The sequence below is a fragment of the Gobio gobio genome, assembly GCF_949357685.1.
Source record: "Gobio gobio genome assembly, chromosome: 7".
Classification (NCBI taxonomy): Eukaryota; Metazoa; Chordata; class Actinopteri; order Cypriniformes; family Gobionidae; genus Gobio; species Gobio gobio.
In genome coordinates, this window is record NC_137103.1 from 53,995,856 (window position 1) to 54,023,702 (window position 27,847).

The window sequence follows — 27,847 nt, forward strand, 5'->3', positions numbered from 1 at the left end:
TGTCCCAAACAACAAGTGTCCCATGTAAGGTTTTATTATAAAAACATTTTTTTAAAAGGTAAGAGTGTTTTTTAAGGTTTTATTTTTAAGTTTTTAAAGACAATAGTATTTTTTAAGATTAAGTGTTTTTTTTTTGTTTTTTGTGTGAAAAAGTGAATATTTGTTTAAACATAATTAGAACTACATTACAGTCAAACTGCAAACATACAATAACAATGGATGGATGGATGGACAGTTATGGATGGACAGTTAGATGGACGGACAGACGTCCATCCATCCATTTAAATGTTCATCCATCCATCTAACTGTCCATCCATCCCTCTAACTGTCCATCCATCCCTCTAACCGTCCATCCATCCCTCTAACTGTCCATCCATCCATCTAACTGTCCATCCATCCCTCTAACTGTCCATCCATCCATCTAACTGTCCATCCATCCCTCTAACTGTCCATCCATCCATCTAACTGTCCATCCATCCATCTAACTGTCCATCCATCCATCCATCCATATAACTGTCCATCCATCCATCTAACTGTCCGTCCATCCATCCATATAACTGTCCATCCATCCATCTAACTGTCCATCCACCCATCTAACTGTCCGTCCATCCATCTAACTGTCCATCCATCCATCCAACTGTCCGTCCATCCATCTAACTGTCCATCCATCCATCCAACTGTCCGTCCATCCATCCATATAACTGTCCATCCAGCCATCCATCTAACTGTCCATCCATCCATCTAACTGTCCGTCCATCCATCCATATAACTGTCCATCCAGCCATCCATCTAACTGTCCATCCATCCATCTAACTGTCCATCCATCCATCTAACTGTCCATCCATCCATCTAACTGTCCATCCATCCATCCAACTGTCCGTCCATCCATCCATATAACTGTCCATCCAGCCATCCATCTAACTGTCCATCCATCCATCCAACTGTCCGTCCATCCATCCATATAACTGTCCATCCAGCCATCCATCTAACTGTCCATCCATCCATCCATCCACCCATCCATCTAACTGTCCATCCACCCACCCATCCATCTAACTGTCCATCCACCCACCCATCCATCTAACTGTCCATCCATCCACCCATCCATCTAACTGTCCATCCACCCACCCATCCATCTAACTGTCCATCCATCCACCCATCCATCTAACTGTCCATCCACCCACCCATCCATCTAACTGTCCATCCACCCACCCATCCATCCATCTAACTAACTGTCTGTCCATCCATCCAACTGTCCATCCACCCACCCATCCATCCATCCATCCATCCATCCATCTAACTGTCCATCCATCCATTATTATTGGATGTTTGCAGTTTAGATGGATGTATGGATGGATGGACAGTTAGATGGATGGGTGGGTGGATGGATGGACAGTTAGATGGATGGGTGGGTGGATGGATGGATGGACAGTTAGATGGATGGGTGGGTGGATGGATGGGTGGATGGACAGTTAGATGGATGGGTGGATGGACAGTTAGATGGATGGATGGATGGATGGACAGTTAGATGGATGGATGGATGGATGGGTGGATGGACAGTTAGATGGATGGATGGATGGGTGGATGGATGGGTGGGTGGATGGACAGTTAGATGGATGGATGGATGGGTGGATGGATGGGTGGGTGGATGGACAGTTAGATGGATGGATGGATGGATGGATGGATGGGTGGATGGATGGGTGGGTGGATGGACAGTTAGATGGATGGATGGATGGGTGGGTGGATGGACAGTTAGATGGATGGCTGGACAGTTATATGGATGGATGGGTGGGTGGGTGGATGGACAGTTAGATGGATGGGTGGGTGGATTGACAGTCAGATGGATGGCTGGATGGATGGACAGTTAGATGGATGGGTGGGTGGATGGACAGTTAGATGGATGGGTGGGTGGGTGGACAGTTAGATGGGTGGCTGGATGGATGGACAGTTAGATGGATGGGTGGGTGGATGGACAGTTAGATGGATGGCTGGACAGTTAGATGGGTGGCTGGATGGATGGACAGTTAGATGGATGGGTGGGTGGATGGACAGTTAGATGGATGGCTGGATGGATTGACAGTTAGATGAATGGATGGATGGCTGGACAGTTAGATGGATGGCTGGATGGATGGACAGTTAGATGGATGGATGGATGGGTGGATGGGTGGATGGGTGGATGGACAGTTAGATGGATGGACAGTTGGATGGATGGCTGGATGGACAGTTAGATAGATGGATGGACAGTAAGATGGATGGATGGCTGGATGGACAGTTAGATGGATGGATGGACAGTTAGATGGATGGATGGATGGACAGTTAGATGGATGGCTGGATGGATAGACAGTTAGATGGATGGATGGGTGGGTGGATGGACAGTTAGATGGATGGCTGGATGGATGGACAGTTAGATGGATGGATGGATGGGTGGATGGACAGTTAGTTGGATGGATGGGTGGATGGACAGTTAGATGGATGGGTGGGTGGATGGACAGTTAGATGGATGGATGGGTGGGTGGATGGACAGTTAGATGGATGGATGGATGGATGGATGGATGGGTGGATGGACAGTTAGTTGGATGGCTGGACAGTTAGATGGATGGGTGGATGGGCAGTTAGATGGATGGGTGGGTGGATGGACAGTTAGATGGATGGGTGGGTGGATGGACAGTTAGATGGATGGGTGGGTGGATGGACAGTTAGATGGATGGATGGATGGATGGGTGGATGGATGGATGGGTGGATGGACAGTTAGTTGGATGGCTGGACAGTTAGATGGATGGGTGGATGGGCAGTTAGATGGATGGGTGGGTGGATGGACAGTTAGATGGATGGATGGGTGGATGGACAGTTAGATGGATGGGTGGGTGGATGGACAGTTAGATGGCTGGGTGGGTGGATGGGCAGTTAGATGGATGGATGAGTGGATGGATGAGTGGATGGACAGTTAGATGGATGGGTGGGTGGATGGACAGTTAGATGGATGGATGGACAGTTAGATGGATGGATGGATGGATGGATGGATGGACAGTTAGATGGATGGATGGATGGCTGGATGGATGGACAGTTAGATGGATGGGTGGGTGGATGGACAGTTAGATGGATGGGTGCGTGGATGGACAGTTAGATGGATGGGTGGATGGATGGACAGTTAGATGGATGGGTGGGTGGGTGGACAGTTAGATCGATGGGTGGGTGGACGGACAGTTAGATGGATGGGTGCGTGGATGGACAGTTAGATGGATGGGTGGATGGATGGACAGTTAGATGGATGGGTGGGTGGGTGGACAGTTAGATCGATGGGTGGCTGGATGGACAGTTAGATGGATGGCTGGATGGATGGACAGTTAGATGGATGGATGGATGGACAGTTAGATGGATGGACAGTTAGATGGATGGGTGGGTGGATGGACAGTTAGATGGATGGGTGGGTGGATGGACAGTTAGATGGATGGGTGGGTGGGTGGACAGTTAGATCGATGGGTGGCTGGATGGACAGTTAGATGGATGGCTGGATGGATGGACAGTTAGATGGATGGATGGATGGATGGACAGTTAGATGGATGGACAGTTAGATGGATGGGTGGGTGGATGGACAGTTAGATGGATGGGTGGGTGGATGGACAGTTAGATGGATGGGTGGATGGATGGACAGTTAGATGGATGGGTGGGTGGGTGGACAGTTAGATCAATGGGTGGCTGGATGGACAGTTAGATTGATGGCTGGATGGATGGACAGTTAGATGGATGGATGGATGGACAGTTAGATGGATGGGTGGGTGGATGGACAGTTAGATGGATGGATGGACAGTTAGATGGATGGGTGGGTGGATGGACAGTTAGATGGATGGATGGGTGGATGGATGGACAGTTAGATGGATGGATGGACAGTTAGATGGATGGATGGACAGTTAGATGGATGGATGGGTGGATGGATGGACAGTTAGATGGATGGATGGACAGTTAGATGGATGGATGGACAGTTAGATGGATGGATGGGTGGATGGACAGTTAGATGGATGGATGGACAGTTAGATGGATGGATGGGTGGATGGACAGTTAGATGGATGGATGGACAGTTAGATGGATGGATGGACAGTTAGATGGATGGGTGGGTGGATGGACAGTTAGATGGATGGATGGACAGTTAGATGGATGGATGGGTGGATGGATGGACAGTTAGATGGATGGGTGGGTGGATGGACAGTTAGATGGATGGATGGACAGTTAGATGGATGGATGGGTGGATGGATGGACAGTTAGATGGATGGATGGGTGGGTGGATGGACAGTTAGATGGATGGATGGATGGACAGTTAGATGGATGGATGGACAGTTAGATGGATGGATGGGTGGATGGACAGTTAGATGGATGGGTGGGTGGATGGACAGTTAGATGGCTGGGTGGGTGGATGGGCAGTTAGATGGATGGATGAGTGGATGGATGAGTGGATGGACAGTTAGATGGATGGATGGACAGTTAGATGGATGGATGGGTGGATGGATGGACAGTTAGATGGATGGATGGACAGTTAGATGGATGGATGGGGTGGATGGATGGACAGTTAGATGGATGGATGGACAGTTAGATGGATGGATGGGTGGATGGATGGACAGTTAGATGGATGGATGGATGGACAGTTAGATGGATGGATGGGTGGGTGGATTGATGAATGAATGACAATATGATTCATGAAACAGAAAAGTTAACATACAAATAAATGTTTCACAAGCATGGACTTTTCAGCAATAGATCTGATGAACTCTGTGATGTTTTGTGGTGTGTGTTTTTTCCTCTACCTCAGTCTGAAGCGTCCGCACAAAACTGTTTGAGAATATATATTTTAAAAAAAATCAACATCAAGTCGACTATAACTTTAGCACCTTTATTTCCATCATGTTCATTTTCTTGTCATCTTGTCGAAATAATTCAGGTTACAGAGTTTTAAAAAAAACAGACTGATGGATGGGTGGGTGGGTGGACAGTTAGATGGATGGCTGGATGGATGGACAGTTAGATGGATGGGTGGGTGGATGGACAGTTAGATGGATGGGTGCGTGGATGGACAGTTAGATGGATGGGTGGGTGGATGGACAGTTAGATGGATGGATGGACAGTTAGATGGATGGATGGGTGGATGGACAGTTAGATGGATGGATGGGTGGATGGACAGTTAGATGGATGGATGGGTGGATGGACAGTTAGATGGATGGATGGACAGTTAGATGGATGGATGGGTGGATGGACAGTTAGATGGATGGATGGACAGTTAGATGGATGGATGGACAGTTAGATGGATGGATGGACAGTTAGATGGATGGATGGGTGGATGGACAGTTAGATGGATGGATGGGTGGATGGACAGTTAGATGGATGGATGGACAGTTAGATGGATGGGTGGGTGGATGGACAGTTAGATGGATGGGTGCGTGGATGGACAGTTAGATGGATGGGTGGGTGGATGGACAGTTAGATGGATGGATGGACAGTTAGATGGATGGATGGGTGGATGGACAGTTAGATGGATGGATGGACAGTTAGATGGATGGATGGGTGGATGGACAGTTAGATGGATGGATGGGTGGATGGACAGTTAGATGGATGGATGGACAGTTAGATGGATGGATGGGTGGATGGACAGTTAGATGGATGGATGGACAGTTAGATGGATGGATGGACAGTTAGATGGATGGATGGGTGGATGGACAGTTAGATGGATGGATGGACAGTTAGATGGATGGATGGGTGGATGGACAGTTAGATGGATGGATGGGTGGATGGACAGTTAGATGGATGGATGGACAGTTAGATGGATAGATGGACAGTTAGATGGATGGATGGATGGATGGACAGTTAGATGGATGGATGGGTGGGTGGATGGACAGTTAGATGGATGGATGGACAGTTAGATGGATGGATGGACAGTTAGATGGATGGATGGGTGGATGGATGGACAGTTAGATAGATGGATGGACAGTTAGATGGATGGATGGGTGGATGGATGGACAGTTAGATGGATGGATGGGTGGATGGATGGACAGTTAGATGGATGGATGGATGGACAGTTAGATGGATGGATGGGTGGATGGATGGACAGTTAGATGGATGGATGGACAGTTAGATGGATGGATGGGTGGATGGATGGACAGTTAGATGGATGGATGGGTGGATGGATGGACAGTTAGATGGATGGATGGGTGGATGGATGGACAGTTAGATGGATGGATGGGTGGATAGTTAGATGGATGGATGGGTGGATGGATGGACAGTTAGATGGATGGATGGACAGTTAGATGGATGGATGGATGGGTGGATGGATGGACAGTTAGATGGATGGATGGACAGTTAGATGGATGGATGGACAGTTAGATGGATGGATGGGTGGATGGATGGACAGTTAGATGGATGGATGGACAGTTAGATGGATGGATGGGGTGGATGGATGGACAGTTAGATGGATGGATGGACAGTTAGATGGATGGATGGGTGGATGGATGGACAGTTAGATGGATGGATGGATGGACAGTTAGATGGATGGATGGGTGGGTGGATTGATGAATGAATGACAATATGATTCATGAAACAGAAAAGTTAACATACAAATAAATGTTTCACAAGCATGGACTTTTCAGCAATAGATCTGATGAACTCTGTGATGTTTTGTGGTGTGTGTTTTTTCCTCTACCTCAGTCTGAAGCGTCCGCACAAAACTGTTTGAGAATATATATATATATAAAAAAAATCAACATCAAGTCGACTATAACTTTAGCACCTTTATTTCCATCATGTTCATTTTCTTGTCATCTTGTCGAAATAATTCAGGTTACAGAGTTTTAAAAAAAACAGACTGATGGGCAACTTCATCATCCTCATCATGTCCCTCTCCCTCCTCCCGCATCATCCGCGCGCGTGACGTGTGCTCGGGAGCTGTCCCGGGAATCACGGTGCTGAAACCGCAGCATCAGCCACTCCGACACGAGCAGAGGAGCAGCTCGCGGATTACACATCCCTGATCCACTCAATGATGGCATGAGCTCGAGCTCGACGGCAGAATAACACATCTGACCACGCGTCGCGCGCGCGCAAGACCCGCTTTAACCTGAACGAGGAATGCTTTAGCACGTGTGGCATGAAGATATTTTACTTTGCCGGAGGAAATACCGATCACAAAGCCAATGGAATAAATCGTTCATATGGCTTCTGACACCTGTTTACTGCATTTCTATTATTTTTTACCCAATGCATGACGAAATATAGATCAGTGACTGATAATGCACTTCATTATCACTTTATAACTTCTCACTTGCATGCGATTTTAAAAGTGCAATGGACAGTTTGCGACTGTAAGCTCTCGATTTTAGTGTGTCTTGTGGAATACCATGGCTTATATTCACTCCTCGCAGTCTGAACTCGAAGGGAACCTGCAATAGTTGGTCTGGATTCTCCTGTTCTTGGATGCAGCGCGGTCACGGCATGCTGAAGAGCCGCTGTTGCGTTCTCTTCAGTGACCTCAAGGTGTTTCTGCTCGGGCCACAGGATCACACAAGCCCCATGAGCGGACAAACGGCCAGAGTCAGCCCGTATGCCTCAGAGAACAACAATACCTTGCGAGCCCACCGGCTCCGGGACTGGAGTACCCCGTCCACAGAGGACGCTGGCGGCGCGGAGGCAGCCGCGGACGGGTGCGGGTGGACGGGCGCCGCCGCGGAGGAGTTCTCCAAGGACCGGAGGGACGACCGATTCTCCTTCATCAGCTATGCAGAAGGAACTCCGGTGTGCAGGATATGCTTCCAAGGGCCGGAACAGGTACAACCAAATATATGCATATGATAATGAGGATTGAGCTGAGTCATTTAACCATACTAAAAAGTTTGAGTTGTATGTGGTTGCACTGATTTATCAATATCAGCGCAGTTGTACTGAGCAAAGTGAACAGCAATCCATCTACACGCTAAAGAAAGCTGGGTTGAAAATGGACAAACCCAGCAATTGGGTTGTTTTAAGCAAACATTTAACCCAACCACTGGGTTAAAACAACCCAATTGCTGGGTTTGTCCATTTTCAACCCAACTTGTTTTTAACCCAGCATTTTTTAGAGTGTAAGTAAGTTCATTTCACTACTAGATATATAAGACGGGGTAACACTTATCTTTAAAATGCAAAAAAGCATTGTAAAGCATGAATAATTGTAACCACAGTTATACTACATTATAATACTTCACTCTAAAAAATGCTGGGTTAAAAACAACCCAAGTTGGGTTGAAAATTGACTTACCCAGCAATTGGGTTGTTTTAACCCAGCGGTTGGGTTAAATGTTTGCTTAAAACAACCCAATTGCTGGGTTAAAACAACCCAATTGCTGGGTTAGTCCATTTTTAACCCACCTTGTTTTTAACCCAGCATTTTTTAGAGTGCAACTTGGGTTGTTTTTAATCCAGCATTTTTTAGAGTGTAAGTAAGTTCATTTCACTTTATAATGCAAAAAAGCATTGCAAAGCATGAATAATTGTAACCACAGTTATAATAGATTATAATACTTCACTCTGTGAAAAATGAAAAATGCTGTGTTAAAAACAACCCAAGTTGGGTTGAAAATGGACTAACCCAGCAATTGGGTTGTTTTAACCCAGCGATTGGGTTGTTTTAAGCATACATTTAACCCAACCTCTGGGTTAAAACGACCCATTCACTGGGTTAAAACAACCCAATTGCTGGGTTTTTGTTTTTAACCCAGCATTCATTGCGCCTTTAGAAAGTATAATGCATTAAAACATGACAAAACAGGGAATCTGCAAATATTACAATGAATAATATTATTATAATGCATTACAATTATTTATGAAAAGGCATTAAAATTGACATTATGAATACCTATAATGCATTATAAAAATGCATTGTATGATCTCATGAATAATGTAACCACAGTTATTATAATACTTATCTGTTCATTGCACCTTTAGAAAGTATAATGCATTAAAATACAAGACAAACAACCAATTTCCGATGTAACAGGGAATCTGCATATATTACAATGCATGTTATTATAATGCATGTAACTTTGTTTTAGTTTTATGCAACGTTTTAGTTTTAAGCATTTGCATAAAACTGATTTATCAATATCAGCTTAATTGTATTGCATAACTATATAATATAACTACACTCTAAAAACTAAAAATGGACTAACCCAGCTATTGGGTTGTTTTAACCCATCAAGAGGGAAAGGGTTGTTTTATGCAAACATTTAACCCAACCGCTGGGTTAGTCCATTTTCAACCCAACTTTTGAGTTTTTTAGAGTGTAACTAATGTCCATTTCACTACTAGCCTAATAGAAATGTTCCATTAGGACTGTGTGCGGTCTGTAATACTAACTAACCAAGAAAAAACTATCAATTTTCTGTGGGTTTTTAGAATAGCACATTTCCATTTTTGAGGAAAATTAAGTGTGTGGATAATATAATCTGAAGAGACTCTACAACTTAAATTACACAGTCAAACCTCACGGAATTATGCAAAAGAAAAGTCTAAAGTCTCAGACTAAAATGCATGTTTGAGCTGTTTCATCTCGCACTAAAATATCTTAAAATATGCCATAAAGCCATTGTTTTGTCTCAAGATGCATGTTTTGTAAGGCACAGCTATGCATGTGAACAGCGGTCAGCTCACGATTATAAAAACAATCTACTGTAATTCAAAACAGACCTGTAAACATACACAAAAATCGATATTAATTACCAACAACTGTCCATATATGGGCCTACCTAATTAAATATTCATGAGGAAGTGCCAATGGCCACTCCCCTCAAAACAACAAAACTTGAGATAAATATTTCAGGTTTTACGATGTACTTTAGCTATTTGACATAAGTCTGCTAAAAAAAAAACATTAAAATCACATTATTTAGTAAAATGTAAAACATTTAAAAAAAATTAATCAGAGCAAAATTCAGAACATTGAAGATCAGGATAGAAAAACAGGATTCTCATACTTTTGATCATTGAATTTCAATCAATCCTTATCTTGTTACAACTGTGCAAGTCATAGAAATTAGTAAAATGTATAAAATGTCATGGAAACAAAATCATTATTTCTGTGAGAGATGAGAAATTTCTAGCTGAAATAGCTCTTATTCACAGTCTGTCCATGATTTTTTAATGTTTTATTAATTTCCATTACTGCTGATATTTCCAGGCAGCCGTGTTTGAATTAACCTCATGATTGTAAGGTCAGGGCCCTGCAGTCGCCAGAGGAGTATTTACTTTTCTTAATGCTTCTTGTTTTAGTGGGGAAACTGTAGCTCAGAGCGGGCCTCATGAATTATTCATGACGATATGCAAATGGTTTCCACTTCAAAAAACCTCAGCACCGTCTTCACCCAAAGGGAAGGTGATTCACCAGAATTTACAACAGAACGACATTTATTTCACACTTGTTTCACTGATACATTTAAGATCGTGCCAAGTCAGAGTAAATGAAAAACTGGAGGAGTGAGGCGAGTGTTAAAGTAACTGCCGTGTTACCTGAGATGAGCCTCACCTGTGCTGAAAGAAGGAAACCAGAGCCGAGTCTGCAGAGGCGGATCCATTACTCTCCTCCTGAGAGGAGCAAAAACACTAGTTATACAGGACACCGGGGCAAGTTGTCACACAAATATAGTACTTTATATACACTCACCTAAAGGATTATTAGGAACACATACTAATGCTGTGTTTGACCCGCTTTCGCCTTCAGAACTGCCTTAATTCTACGTGGCATTGATTCAACAAGGTGCTGAAAGCATTCTTTAGAAATGTTGGCCCATATTGATAGGAGAGCATCTTGCAGTTGATGGAGATTTGTGGGATGCACATCCAGGGCACGAAGCTCCCGTTCCACCACATCCCAAAGATGCTCTATTGGGTTGAGATCTGGTGACTGTGGGGGCCATTTTAGTTCAGTGAACTCATTGTCATGTTCAAGAAAACAATTTGAAATGATTGGAGCTTTGTGACGGTGCATTATCCTGCTGGAAGTAGCCATCAGAGGATGGGGACATGGTGCTCATAAAGGGATGGACATGGTCAGAAACAATGCTCAGGTAGGCCGTGGCATTTAAACGATGCCCAATTGGCACTAAGGGGCCTAAAGTGTGCCAAGAAAACATCCCCCACACCATTACACCACCACCACCAGCCTGCACAGTGGGAACAAGGCATGATGGATCCATGTTCTCATTCTGTTTACGCCAAATTCTGACTCTACCATCTGAATGTCTCAACAGAAATCGAGACTCATCAGACCAGGCAACATTTTTCCTGTCTTCAACTGTCCAATTTTGGTGAGCTTGTGCAAATTGTAGCCTCTTTTTCCTATTTGTAGTGGAGATGAGTGGTACCCGGTGGGGTCTTCTGCTGTTGTAGCCCATCCGCCTCAAGGTTGTGTGTGTTGTGGCTTCACAAATGCTTTGCTGCATACCTCGGTTGTAACGAGTGGTTATTTCAGTCAAAGTTGCTCTTCTATCAGCTTGAATCAGTCGGCCCATTCTCCTCTGACCTCTAGCATCAACAAGGCATTTTCTCCCACAGGACTGCCGCATACTGGATGCTTTTCCCTTTTCACACCATTCTTTGTAAACCCTAGAAATGTTTGTGCGTGAAACTCCCAGTAACTGAGCAGATTGTGAAATACTCGGCCCGTCTGGCACCAACAACCATGCCACGCTCAAAATTGCTTAAATCCCCTTTCTTTCCCATTCTGACATTCAGTGTGGAGTTCAGGAGATTGTCTTGACCAGGACCACACCCCTAAATGCATTGAAGCAACTGCCATGTGATTGGTTGATTAGATAATTGCATTAATGAGAAATTGAACAGGTGCTCCTAATAATCCTTTAGGTGAGTGTATAGTATAATGCATCTTGAAGCATTTTGTAATGCAGCGATCTCAGATAAAAATGATTTTGAAGTAAATACTACAGAAAAAACAAATGTAATTTCTACATGAAAAAGTTAGTTCAGGCAAGAATTTTAAAAATTAAGTAAATTCTATATTAGTACTCAATTTAAGCATTTAGAAATTAAATAACAGCATTATAAAATGTAGTAAAACTACTCAACTTTTCTTATACTGGTGCTCCCATCATGCACTGGGGTTTGAATAATTAAGGAGGCTGTTTTTCTGCTGTATTTACACTGTTTTATCATTGCTTTTGTTGTTCTGTTTAGCCGTTTTGTGACATCTGGAGTTCATTTTCTACTCAAAATGATACATTCATACTCAAAAACGATCCATCAAATGTGTCCGTCACTGTATTGTGTACCAAGTATTGAGGATTGAGGACTGAATTCTGTGTTCAGGTGCTGCATTACTTCTAGGGATGGGCGATAACACTTATTTTGTTTTCGATACGATACCGATACGATACTTCTAAACTGAACTTTTTAATCATTACATTTATTAAATTATTAAAATTACTACGAGTAAAATGGGTGAAGATACCCACTTATCATATTTGAAATATATTTTACAGTTTTTCTCAGTCGCTTTGGTACATTTCTCAGATCAGAATTGAAATTCTCAAAGCTACCTGTTCAATCTTCACATCATTGTGTCACTTGTGCACATCCAAAAAGCAGTTTCTCATTTCTTTGAACAAGTTGCAAATGCTTTGGTACATCCATGCAAATGATTATGTACAATTCTCTGCTGTTTCCTACATTATCAGTTGCTTATGTCATGTTGATCAAAATGTATTATAATGGGTCTCTGTTGAATAGTCTCACCCCCCACAACATGTAGGCATTAGTTCATAGCATAAGTCTTTACATGCAAAATGGTTGAACAAGTTGTCATAAAATGTCAAGCATATTTCTATACATTTCCATTAGACGTTCACATTTCTACTTTTGTTTTTCTGGGGTTTTTTTTCTTTGTGCTATGCAGTGCTGTCTTTTCCTTTCTGTATCGCAATGACATGATCTGTCAACAAATTACAGTACAAACAGTAAAAGCATAAATGTGAATCTTGTCCAGTCTCTTGCATTCAAACTCCCACATACACTGAGGTGTAACCTACAATTTACAATAATTGTCATCAAAATTTTTGCCATATTTACATCAGAACATCCCTCCAGAGTACAGTTATATTGACAATATGACTAAGCAATTTGACTGTGTTATTCATACACAATGACACAAGAACTTGTCATTCTGATGGCATTGACATGTTCATTGACATAGATATTTACTTTTGAGAGATGAACTAAGGATTTTGAGCAAGAGACTGGCTTTTGCAGGTCATCCATGGTGTTTTGCTATTTGTACGAATTGTTTTGAGAAAGGCACTTGCTGTTTTGCAAATGTCGAGGATGATTCGAGAAATGTACCAAAGCGACTGAGAAAAACTGTAATTTTCAATATGCATTAATTGCAACTTATTAGATCATATTTTTGTTTACACGTGCACATATACTAATAAATTTACAAATACTAGCTGAACTATGGTCACTGTAGTAAAAAATATATTTTCAAAGGGACTGCCAGTGACAGGATGTTGCACCCATAAAATGCAACCTTTTTATTCTGACATTATTTATAATAACATTAGTTACAGAACATGATCAATATCAACTTTTAACATTAAATTTAAAGAGTGTAACTGCACTAAGTAGGCTACAATTTCTATTTGTTTATTGTGAAATAACTCAAACATATGTTTTCTGTCTTCTGATGAGCATTGTTCTGGGCTGCGTTTCCAAAAGCATCAATGGTTTCTTGTGATAGTTTTGGGAAATGCAGCTCTGTTTGTATACAGTGTCATCAGTGAGTGAAAGCTCTCTCTGTGATTGACTGGTTCTGTCTTGCAGCATTTGCGTGCGTTCAGATGAGCAGGAAAATACTTCTATACTACACAACTATTCGGCAACATAGGTTATTCGTATTGTATGCGTTAAATAATCTTTTTAAATAAACAAAATTACTGGTTAAAAAAAAAAACACCTTAGTATCGATATTTTTATTTGAGTATCGAAATATTTTGAAGCTCACATCAGTATCGATATATCGATATGCCCATTCCTAATTACTTCTATTATATAGATATGGTTTCTACACAATATCTATTGTGTTATTGGATATTTCTAAGTAAAGCATATGCTTTAAAATGACTTATTTTCTTTGTTAATTTTTCTTAACTTAGTTAAGTAGAGTTTACTTAATTCCATATTCCATGCATGCCAAAACTTGCCGAAGAAAAATTAAGTAAATCTTACTTAATGTTTTTTTTCAGTGTAATTGTAACATAATACATTATAATATTAATCGTTACACATTTAGAAAGTACAATGCATTAAAATGCAGGGCAAACAACCAATTTAAGATGTAACAATGAATATTATAATGCATAATATTATTAAAATGCATGTAACTGGTTACAATTATTTATGAAAAGATAGCATTCAATATAACAGACATTATGAATAGATATAATGCATTATAAAAGTGTTTTATAATGCATTGTATGATCTCATAAAAATGATTAACCAGTAATAATGCATATCTATACACTCAAAAAAAAAAGGTTCTATGTGGCACCAAAAATGGTTCTTGGCTCGTAATCATAGGGGAACCTTTTTTAGTGCTATATAGCACCAATTTTGGTGCTTCAGTGGCTATATAGCACCTTAGACAAAGAACCGGTGAAAAACCTCTGAAGAACCGCTGAAGAACCAAAATTGGTGCTATATAGCACTAAAAAAGGTTCCCCTATGATAACGAGCCAAGAACCATTTTTGGTGCCACATAGAACCTTTTTTTTATATAGTGTACACCTTTAGAAAGTATGCATTAAAAGACAGGATAAACAACCAATTTCAGATGTAGGAATCTGCAAATACTGATGCATAATAATTTCATATTTATGAAAAGATATAATGCATTATAATGGGCATTATGAATACGTATATAATGCATTATACACAAAGGCTTAATTTCGTAAATCATCAGTTATTTAATTAAATTCATTAGTTTCACATCTGGTCATATCTGTTGACCAAAACAATCATTTGATATTTTGTGTGCACCTTTTATGTTTGCTGAAAATCTACATTTGAATGGGCTTTCCGCTGTGACAACGTGTCCCACTACAGAGGCATTAAATGTGTGTTAAATGAATGCTCCTGGACAGTAACGCTGGAAATGTGCAGTAGTTTTAGGCTCGTATCATAAAGCGAGCAGCATCTGTGTTTACGGCGTTTATGAATCAGAGGAAGTTCCTCCGAGGCGCTCAGTGTTTTTATTAACCGCTCCATAATGACACCATTTGAATTCAGATCTAAACAAACCCATTGTCTCATATTGTCGCCCCAAAGCGAGCGGCAGGATGTCTTTGAGAAGCTTTGCTGTAAATGAGAGCGCAGGCAAACCCGAGGGAATGATCTCAGACGACGGTGCCAGTGATCAGATCGTCTCTCTTGTGTGTTTTTTTGTGTGTGGAGATGAAGCAGAACTGATGTCTTACAGATACTGCATGATGGAAAGACATGTCTGGATGAAGGGCAGCACTTTGATTACCTGTCTTTTATCATTCTCTGACTGATTCATGTGTGTTTTTCTGCTGATTCAGCGCTGGGGTTCACTGGGCCGCTGACAGATGCCCTGTTTAAATGCGTAACACTGAGTAATCGCGGACGCTAATGTGTTGTTGCATCCTTCAGACGGCTTTGACTGGTGTATTGTTTCAAAATGTAATGATTGTGCGGGTCACATTGCATTATCCAGACATCTTTATCTTCACAAATGCATCTGGACTATATCTGCACAAGAACTGAGTTCTGGGTTCAGTGCAAGTTCAGCTCGAAAAGCATTTGCAATAGAAATATACAGTTTCAAAAGACTTTAACATCATACTGTAAGTGTTCACATTAGGAATTAGTGACCTTGTCTTGTTTCCCTCAAACCTGGTAAAGCCGGTGCCTTTCACAATATGCATGAGGATGATTTATCAAAGTTGATTAGAGTACACAAATAGGCCTATTATTAGATGTTAAATGTTACACTTTATTTTTACACTCTCAGAAAAAAAATGTACAGTGGAGGTACAATTTTGATCCTTGGGGAACAAAACGTATAACTGTACCTTTAAAGGTACAATAGGGTACAGTTATACCATAATTTTCCTCACTTAGAGCAGGTAAAGTTCGGTCCTAGTGAGCCGCTGTCCTGCAGAGTTTGGCTCAAACCCTGAAAGACATCTATAGAAGCTCTTATTGAGAACTAACAGAGGTTTAGATGTTGATGATTTATTGAACATGTTTATCACCATTATGGTGATCAGTGTTTACTTCAGTTGGCCAGTTTGACTCTCGGCTTTTATGTGAGTTTGTGGTTTTTGTTGCAGTGTTAACAAAACACATAATCTGTTCAAATAAAAAGAAGCAATAAACAAAAATGATCATGAAGAAAAATGTTTGACTAAACTCATCACTGACTAAAAATATTGATAAATAACATTCACCAACAATACTTGCCACAGATCAGAGATTCTGAATTCAGATTTTTAAACACATTCTAGGGGGAAAAAAGTTTAGACGCACACAGATATCAAGAATCAGCATATGAATCTCAACAATGGTGACGACATACTAAATGCTGCAATGCATGCTGGGAGCTATGAGTTTTATATTGTGGTGGGTTTGTAGGGTTGGAGCTAAACTCTGCAGGACATCAGCTATCTAGGACCAAACTTGTACTTGTACCTACAATTTTGTACTCTTATTTTTTGTGAGTGAAAGTGTCATTGTTACACTGTAATTATACATTTACGTATTGAGTAATATTAAGTAACTACATATACGTATTATAGGGTAAGTTGCATGTAATTATGCTTAATTTATAGTTATTACTATAGTAACTTCATGTGTAACAATGGCACTGTAAAATAAAGCGTTACTGAAAACACCATTTCAGTTTTTCTACTTTAATTCAATGTGTTACTTTACAATGAGGTTAACATTATTTAACAATGAAAAATACTTCTAAAGCATTAATTATTCATAGTTAATGTTAATTTATTGAGCTAACAATGTGAAACGACAATGAATGGTGGTATTTTTATTAACTAAGATTAGCAAATGTAATGGAGGCCAGCTAGTAGTCGCTGTGCGAGTAAACCTCACTCCTCTGATCTCAAGAGATGCTCTAGCGACTGACACTAGGGATTGCAGCCTTTAACCTCCTTGTTAGAGCATCTGACTCTCATGTCGGGGGACCCGGGTTCGAGTCCCGCTTGGAGCGGGGTGGTTTGAACCGGAGGGGTTACATTGGTACCATGACCCAGATGGGAGTGCGGTTTAGGGGGGTGAGAGTTACAGAGGCCAGCTAGTAGTCGCTGTACGAGTAAACCTCACTCCTCTGATCTCAAGAAACGCTCTAGCGAATGACACTAGGGATTGCAGCCTTTAACCTCCTTGTTAGAGCGTCTGACTCTCATGTCGGAGGACCCGGGTTCGAGTCCCGCTTGGAGCGGGGCGGTTCGAAAACAGGAAGGGTCCACAAAGACTAATAAATTGTCACATGCCTGTCCTGTCTTGTGTATCACATGTGGTGTTTTGTTATTTTCCTGTCTCTGTATAGATCCCACCCCCCTTGTTATCTCGTTATTGGTTTCACTTGCCCCACCTGTGTTCCCTCATTCCCTGCTTGATTTGTCCCCTTTATAAGTTCCTTTGTGTGTTCAGTCTTCGTTGGATCGTTGTATTGTCTACGTCTCACTTGATTCTCCTTTGGTATGTTTTATGTTCCTAGTTGTTACTTTAATTGTGTTTGCCCCATTGTGGGTTTTGTTTTGTGTTTGTTTCCTTTTGTTCATTAAATTCACTTTTTCTCTGCACTTAAGTCCTCACCTCAGTTTTCATTTAAGTAACGTGACAAATACTGTACCAAATGTAGTGCTCATTAATGTTAAAGATACACTTTTTTTGTTCAAACATTAACAAAATAAAAATAATGAGTCAATACATCACGTTTTACCCTGATTCACTATGATAAGTGTTAATATATGATGACCTGCGTTTTAGTCCAATTTTTTATGCCCTTACTTCCAGGATATTCTAAAACACAAAACCTGTTCAAGATAGTTGAAGATAAATCTTTTCATTACTACTGGAGCTGCCAGTTTGCTAAGTTTCAAATGATTATTAAACAGCAAGGACAAACTATGCAAAAGCAGCAGCCCTTCCTCGTTTTCATTCACTCCTTCAAGTGAACTATATTAGTGGACTAATGTAGGGAACAGTGATTGAGGGTATGGGGGAGTTTCAAACACTTTTAACTCAACTTTTAGACATGTCCTGTCCCAAATGGCACACTTCATATGCACTTTCGGGCTTGTGGGCTTACAATGGCTGCCGCGTGAGTGTGTCCGTTAAGTCCATGAGACCGTAGGGTGTTATTGTAGGTCTCAGAAGGGTGCTCGCAAGCGCCTTCTTTGCGGTCAAAATGTGCCCACGATGTGCACTTTTACCGAGCCCGCACTGAAGCGAGCTCCACCTCAGACTTCTTCCCCACAGTCAAAGCGCCGTTACGTCACGAAAGTGCAGACTCATAGAAAGACAGCGAGTGTTTAGGGTGCCATTTGGGACAGGGCCATACACTCATGAACTTCCCAAAGCACTTCCTCTCAGGGATATCCTCGCCGCCATTTTGAAGTGTGTTCAACTTTGTCATGTGGGCGAGGGTAGTTTATTTGGACATACACTCGACCCCTCGATTTTGGCAGAGGGAACGAGTCTACTCATTTCAGGCAGATCCATAGACCACAATGCAACACGGTTGTGATGCACTTAATTTACCCCCACCCCACACAACTCGTGTGTATGATATTGGATTTATTTTGACATTTAACAGCATAATACTTGTAGCTACATAAGGTGATGATACTTTTTGAGCAATGTTGCCATCAACGGGCCATCAGGTGAGAGCGTATACACTCCTAAAGGATTATTAGGAGCACCTGTTCAATTTCTCATTAATGCAATTATCTAATCAACCAATCACATGGCAGTTGCTTCAATGCATTTAGGGGTGTGGTCCTGGTCAAGACAATCTCCTGAACTCCACACTGAATGTCAGAATGGGAAAGAAAGGTGATTTAAGCAATTTTGAGCGTGGCATGGTTGTTGGTGCCAGACGGGCTTATGGTTTATCTCACTTATCATATCCACATATTTTTTATATATTTTTTTTATCTTATTTCCTATTTTTATCTTTTACTTGATTTATTTATAATTCTACTTATGTTAATACTTTTTATTCTAATTTTATTCTATTTCTATTTAATTTCTTGTAACTGTTATTTGCACTGTCCATGGAGCGGACCTGTTTACATTTCACTGCCAGTTGTATATTGTGTATATAACTGTGTATGTGACAAATAAAACTCTTGAATCTTGAATCTTGAAAACGGGCCGAGTATTTCACAATCTGCTCAGTTACTGGGATTTTCACGCACAACCATTTCTAGGGTTTACAAAGAATGGTGTGAAAAGGGAAAAACATCCAGTATGCGGCAGTCCTGTGGGAGAAAATGCCTTGTTGATGCTAGAGGTCAGAGGAGAATGGGCCGACTGATTCAAGCTGATAGAAGAGCAACTTTGACTGAAATAACCACTCGTTACAACCGAGGTCTGCAGCAAAGCATTTGTGAAGCCACAACACGCACAACCTTGAGGCGGATGGGCTACAACAGCAGAAGACCCCACCGGGTACCACTCATCTCCACTACAAATAGGAAAAAGAGGCTACAATTTGCACAAGCTCACCAAAATTGGACAGTTGAAGACTGGAAAAATGTTGCCTGGTCTGATGAGTCTCGATTTCTGTTGAGACATTCAGATGGTGAAGTCAGAATTAATGGTGTGGGGGATGTTTTCTTTCTTAGTGCCAATTGGGCATGGTTTAAATGCCACGGCCTACCTGAGCATTGTTTCTGACCATGTCCATCCCTTTATGAGCACCATGTCCCCATCCTCTGATGGCTACTTCCAGCAGGATAATGCACCGTCACAAAGCTCCAATCATTTCAAATTGGTTTCTTGAACATGACAATGCGTTCACTGGACTAAAATGGCCCCACAGTCACCAGATCTCAACCCAATAGAGCATCTTTGGGATGTGGTTGAACGGGAGCTTCGTGCCCTGGATGTGCATCCCACAAATCTCCATCAACTGCAAGATGCTCTCCTATCAATATGGGCCAACATTTCTAAAGAATGCTTTCAGCACCTTGTTGATTCAATGCCATGTAGAATTAAGGCAGTTCTAAAGGCGAAAGGGGGTCAAACACAGAATTAGTATGTGTTCCTAATAATCCTTTAGGTGAGTGTACGTTAAGTGTATACCACTCTAGCAAAGTTCACTGTAAAGCATTATCTATTGTGAAGGATCATATTAATCCGCAAAGTCACACAGAGCTGAAGCACAGACAAAACCATGTTCTTCCACGAAATGCATGCAGTTTTTTTTCAGTGTAGTCTAGTGTTTACATTTAGCAAAATGCATGCAGGTCTCTAATACCAGCAGAGAGCGATCCGTTTCACATGCATCACAATGGCAGATTCTTGGCCGGTGCATGATCCCTCAAAAGTGTGCAACCAAGTAGGTAAAGCAACAGTAAGTTCATGCACCAAGAAAAGTAGCCCCAACCCCAAAAAAGAACAATGCATACACTTGATATGTCAAAATAAATAGTTTTTAACTGAATAATTAATGCAAGTGCTTTAACAAAAATTCAAGCTTCACATTTCTGCTTTTATAAAACCCTCAGGAACACTGCCTCCACTTGTAACTTGTGCTGAACCCAGAACATTTCTTTCATCGGTTACGTTCACTAAGCAGAGGAGCTTCTCTGGTGTTTTCACCTCGGCTCTTTTCAGAAGAGAGAGAGAGAGACGTACAGTCACAGAATCAATCTGCCGCGGAGATCCCTGTAGTATTACAGTACGTGCGCTCACACACTCAGAGCCTCGACTTCAGCATTTGTGCTAGTGTTTTAGCAGATGGGGAGATTTATGAGGAAGCCCTGGAAGAGTTTAGCTGTGTTTAAGAGGCAGAAAAACATTCAACTCTGCTTCAACACACAAGAGTTACGGGACAAGCGTCCAAAAGCGATGTCCAGCCTGGGAATACTGACATCTTCACCCTTTATATGAATAGCATTAAACATTTAACTGAAACTCAATTTTAAAGGGTTGGTTGATTATGATTTAACTTTTTAAACTGTATTTAGTGTGTAATGTCGCTGTTTGATCATAAACAACATCTGCAAACATCACGATGCTCAAAGTTCAAAGCAAAGCGAGATATTTTCTTTTACAGAAATCACTTTTTAAGGACTACAACAAACGGCTGGTAGGGACTACATCGAGCTTCTTCCTGGGTTAGTGACATCACAACCCCAAAAATTTACATAAACCCCGCCCCCGGGAACACAACAAAGGCCATGAGAAGAGGAAGAGTTGTTGTAGTCGAGCACATTTGGGAGTCGCTCAAGCCGTCTCATTCGTCTTTCACATTTATTGCGATACAGTACAAACACAAATGTCATAAAACAAGATGACAACATTAGTTATAACCGTAATTACACTAAACTATACCTGTTCTCTCTTCATGCAGCTGATATTCTCTGGCTCTGTGCATCTCACAACAGTTCCCACACCAGCCATTTATAGATTATCATGACAGAATATGCTAATCAATGACTTGAAGATCATTAACTCATAAATTCATCAACTATCCATTCATAAACATCAATGGCTGAGCAGTTTCTGACATTTTCAGTGTGTGTCCGCATGAGGTAATCGGAGCAGCTAACATGAGCTCTTGAAGCTCCGCCCTCTTCTTGAAAGGCAGCAGCTCATTTGCATTTAAAGGGACATGCACAAAAACTGTTGTGCATGAAATTGTTATTTAGGTAACACTTTACAATAAGGTTCATTAGTTAACATGAACTAATTAACTGCACTTTTAAAGCATTTATTAATCTTTGTTAATGTTAATTTCAACATTTGCATTAATGCTTAACAGAGGTGTTGTTCATGCTTAGTTCATGTTAACTAATGTAATAACTAATGTTAACTAATACAACCTTATTGTAAAGTGTTACCGTGTTACTACTGGGACACAAAAACTACCCAAACACTGGGTTGTTACTTCTGACCCAGGATCTGAGTAACACAAAAACTACCCAAACACTGGGTCGTTACGTCTGACCCAAGATCTGAGTAACAAAAAATCTACCCAAACACTGGGTCGTTACGTCTGACCCAGGATCTGAGTAACACAAAAACTACCCAAACACTGGGTTGTTACGTCTGACCCAAGATCTGAGTAACACAAAAACTACCCAAACACTGGGTTGTTACGTCTGACCGAAGATCTGAGTAACACAAAAACTACCCAAACACTGGGTCGTTACGTCTGACCCAAGGATCTGTGTACTACAAAAACTATCCAAACACTGGGTTGTTACGTCTGACCCAAGGATCTGTGTAACACAAAAACTACCCAAACACTGGGTCGTTACGTCTGACCCAAGATCTGAGCAACACAAAAACTACCCAAACACTGGGTCGTTACGTCTGACCCAAGATCTGAGTAACACAAAAACTACCCAAACACTGGGTTGTTACGTCTGACCCAGGATCTGAGTAACACAAAAACTACCCAAACACTGGGTTGTTACGTCTGATCCAGGATCTGTGTAACACAAAAACTACCCAAACACTGGGTTGTTACGTCTGACCCAGGATCTGTAAATGGTAAATGGTAAATGGACTGCATTTATATAGCGCTTTTTAACAGACCTACGGCCATCCAAAGCGCTTTACATTTTGCCTCACATTCACCCATTCACACACTCATTCACACACCGACGGCAGTGTCAGCCATGCAAGGCGCCATCCAGCTCGTCGGGAGCAGCTGGGGTTAGGTGTCTTGCTCATGGACACCTCGACACTTGGTCAGGTGGAACCGGGGATCGAACCACCAACCTTCCAATTTGTAGACAACCTACATGAACCACTGAGCCACTGCCGCCCCTGTGTAACACAAAAACTATCCAAACACTGGGTTGTTACGTCTGACCCAGGATCTGAGTAACACAAAAACTACCCAAACACTGGGTTGTTACGTCTGACCCAGGATCTGTGTAACACAAAAACTACCCAAACACTGGGTCGTTACGTCTGACCCAGGATCTGTGTAACACAAAAACTACCCAAACACTGGGTCGTTACGTCTGACCCAGGATCTGAGTAACACAAAAACTACCCAAACACTGGGTCGTTACGTCTGACCCAAGATCTGAGTAACACAAAAACTACCCAAACACTGGGTTGTTACGTCTGACCCAGGATCTGTGTAACACAAAAACTACCCAAACACTGGGTCGTTACGTCTGACCCAGGATCTGTGTAACACAAAAACTACCCAAACACTGGGTCGTTACGTCTGACCCAGGATCTGAGTAACACAAAAACTACCCAAACACTGGGTCGTTACGTCTGACCCAAGATCTGAGTAACACAAAAACTACCCAAACACTGGGTTGTTACGTCTGACCCAAGATCTGAGTAACACAAAAACTATCCAAACACTGGGTTGTTACGTCTGACTCAGGATCTGACTAACACAAAAACTATCCAAACACTGGGTCGTTACGTCTGACCCAAGATCTGAGTAACACAAAAACTACCCAAACACTGGGTTGTTACGTCTGACCCAGGATCTGAGTAACACAAAAAGTACCCAAACACTGGGTCGTTACGTCTGATCCAGGATCTGTATAACACAAAAACTACCCAAACATTGGGTTGTTTCATCTGACCCAGGATCTGGGTAACACAAACACTGGGTTGTTACGTCTGACCCAGGATCTGAGTAACACAAAAACTACCCAAAAACTGGGTCGTTTCGTCTGACCCAGGATCTGAGTAACACAAAAACTACCCAAAAACTGGGTTGTTACGTCTGACCCAGGATCTGAGTAGCACAAAAACTACCCAAACACTGGGTCGTTACGTCTGACCCAGGATCTGAGTAACAAAAAATCTACCCAAACACTGGGTCGTTACGTCTGACCCAGGATCTGAGTAACACAAAAACTACCCAAACACTGGGTTGTTACGTCTGACCCAAGATCTGAGTAACACAAAAACTACCCAAACACTGGGTTGTTACGTCTGACCGAAGATCTGAGTAACACAAAAACTACCCAAACACTGGGTCGTTACGTCTGACCCAAGGATCTGTGTACTACAAAAACTATCCAAACACTGGGTTGTTACGTCTGACCCAAGGATCTGTGTAACACAAAAACTACCCAAACACTGGGTCGTTACGTCTGACCCAAGATCTGAGCAACACAAAAACTACCCAAACACTGGGTCGTTACGTCTGACCCAAGATCTGAGTAACACAAAAACTACCCAAACACTGGGTTGTTACGTCTGACCCAGGATCTGAGTAACACAAAAACTACCCAAACACTGGGTTGTTACGTCTGATCCAGGATCTGTGTAACACAAAAACTACCCAAACACTGGGTTGTTACGTCTGACCCAGGATCTGTAAATGGTAAATGGTAAATGGACTGCATTTATATAGCGCTTTTTAACAGACCTACGGCCATCCAAAGCGCTTTACATTTTGCCTCACATTCACCCATTCACACACTCATTCACACACCGACGGCGGTGTCAGCCATGCAAGGCGCCATCCAGCTCGTCGGGAGCAGCTGGGGTTAGGTGTCTTGCTCATGGACACCTCGACACTTGGTCAGGTGGAACCGGGGATCGAACCACCAACCTTCCAATTTGTAGACAACCTACATGAACCACTGAGCCACTGCCGCCCCTGTGTAACACAAAAACTATCCAAACACTGGGTTGTTACGTCTGACCCAGGATCTGAGTAACACAAAAACTACCCAAACACTGGGTTGTTACGTCTGACCCAGGATCTGTGTAACACAAAAACTACCCAAACACTGGGTCGTTACGTCTGACCCAGGATCTGTGTAACACAAAAACTACCCAAACACTGGGTCGTTACGTCTGACCCAGGATCTGAGTAACACAAAAACTACCCAAACACTGGGTCGTTACGTCTGACCCAAGATCTGAGTAACACAAAAACTACCCAAACACTGGGTTGTTACGTCTGACCCAGGATCTGTGTAACACAAAAACTACCCAAACACTGGGTCGTTACGTCTGACCCAGGATCTGTGTAACACAAAAACTACCCAAACACTGGGTCGTTACGTCTGACCCAGGATCTGAGTAACACAAAAACTACCCAAACACTGGGTCGTTACGTCTGACCCAAGATCTGAGTAACACAAAAACTACCCAAACACTGGGTTGTTACGTCTGACCCAAGATCTGAGTAACACAAAAACTATCCAAACACTGGGTTGTTACGTCTGACTCAGGATCTGACTAACACAAAAACTATCCAAACACTGGGTCGTTACGTCTGACCCAAGATCTGAGTAACACAAAAACTACCCAAACACTGGGTTGTTACGTCTGACCCAGGATCTGAGTAACACAAAAAGTACCCAAACACTGGGTCGTTACGTCTGATCCAGGATCTGTATAACACAAAAACTACCCAAACATTGGGTTGTTTCATCTGACCCAGGATCTGGGTAACACAAACACTGGGTTGTTACGTCTGACCCAGGATCTGAGTAACACAAAAACTACCCAAAAACTGGGTCGTTTCGTCTGACCCAGGATCTGAGTAACACAAAAACTACCCAAAAACTGGGTTGTTACGTCTGACCCAGGATCTGAGTAGCACAAAAACTACCCAAACACTGGGTCGTTACGTCTGACCCAGGATCTGAGTAACACAAAAACTACCCAAACACTGGGTTGTTACGTCTGACCCAAGATCTGAGTAACACAAAAACTATCCAAACTCTGGGTCGTTACGTCTGACCCAAGATCTGAGTAACACAAAAACTACCCAAACACTGGGTTGTTACGTCTGACCCAGGATCTGAGTAACACAAAAAGTACCCAAACACTGGGTCGTTACGTCTGACCCAGGATCTGAGTAACACAAAAACTACCCAAACACTGGGTCGATACGTCTGATCCAGGATCTGAGTAACACAAAAACTACCCAAACACTGGGTTGTTACGTCTGACCCAGGATCTGTGTAACACAAAAACTACCCAAACACTGGGTTGTTACGTCTGACCCAGGATCTGAGTAACACAAAAACTACCCAAACACTGGGTTGTTACGTCTGACCCAGGATCTGAGTAACACAAAAACTACCCAAACACTGGGTTGTTACGTCTGACCCAGGATCTGTGTAACACAAAAACTACCCAAACACTGGGTTGTTACGTCTGACCCAGGATCTGTGTAACACAAAAACTACCCAAACACTGGGTTGTTACGTCTGACCCAAGATCTGAGTAACACAAAAACTATCCAAACTCTGGGTCGTTACGTCTGACCCAAGATCTGAGTAACACAAAAACTACCCAAACACTGGGTTGTTACGTCTGACCCAGGATCTGAGTAACACAAAAAGTACCCAAACACTGGGTCGTTACGTCTGACCCAGGATCTGAGTAACACAAAAACTATCCAAACTCTGGGTCGTTACGTCTGACCCAAGATCTGAGTAACACAAAAACTACCCAAACACTGGGTTGTTACGTCTGACCCAGGATCTGAGTAACACAAAAAGTACCCAAACACTGGGTCATTACGTCTGACCCAGGATCTGAGTAACACAAAAACTACCCAAACACTGGGTCGATACGTCTGATCCAGGATCTGAGTAACACAAAAACTACCCAAACACTGGGTTGTTACGTCTGACCCAGGATCTGTGTAACACAAAAACTACCCAAACACTGGGTTGTTACGTCTGACCCAAGATCTGAGTAACACAAAAACTATCCAAACTCTGGGTCGTTACGTCTGACCCAAGATCTGAGTAACACAAAAACTACCCAAACACTGGGTTGTTACGTCTGACCCAGGATTTGAGTAACACAAAAAGTACCCAAACACTGGGTCATTACGTCTGACCCAGGATCTGAGTAACACAAAAACTATCCAAACACTGGGTCGATACGTCTGATCCAGGATCTGAGTAACACAAAAACTACCCAAACACTGGGTTGTTACGTCTGACCCAGGATCTGTGTAACACAAAAACTACCCAAACACTGGGTTGTTACGTCTGACCCAGGATCTGAGTAACACAAAAACTACCCAAACACTGGGTTGTTACGTCTGACCCAGGATCTGAGTAACACAAAAACTACCCAAACACTGGGTTGTTACGTCTGACCCAGGATCTGTGTAACACAAAAACTACCCAAACACTGGGTTGTTACGTCTGACCCAGGATCTGTGTAACACAAAAACTACCCAAACACTGGGTTGTTACGTCTGACCCAGGATCTGAGTAACACAAAAACTACCCAAACACTGGGTTGTTACGTCTGATCCAGGATCTGTATAACACAAAAACTACCCAAACATTGGGTTGTTTCATCTGACCCAGGATCTGGGTAACACAAACACTGGGTTGTTACGTCTGACCCAGGATCTGAGTAACACAAAAACTACCCAAACACTGGGTTGTTACGTCTGACCCAGGATCTGAGTAAAACAACAACTACCCAAACACTGGGTTGTTACGTCTGACCCAGGAGCTGGGTTACACAAAACTACCCAAAAACTGGGTTGTCACGTCTGACCCAGGATCTGAGTAACACAAAAACTACCCAAAAACTGGGTCGATACGTCTGACCCAGGATCTGAGTAACACAAAAACTA

The 27,847-nt window shown here is 42.2% G+C and overlaps 1 protein-coding gene across 1 annotated transcript in view; it reads left to right on the plus strand.

The window, feature by feature from the left end:
* Window positions 1-7,449: 7,449 nt before the first annotated feature.
* The window catches only part of LOC307129128 (E3 ubiquitin-protein ligase MARCHF4-like), a gene marked incomplete at both ends in the record, with an annotated part of 64,569 nt that continues 44,171 nt past the window's right edge, over window positions 7,450-27,847 (plus strand). The window contains one exon of the mRNA XM_079821324.1: window positions 7,450-7,800. Coding sequence (XP_079677450.1) covers window positions 7,450-7,800 — 351 coding nt within the window. The remainder of the gene's footprint in view (window positions 7,801-27,847) is intronic.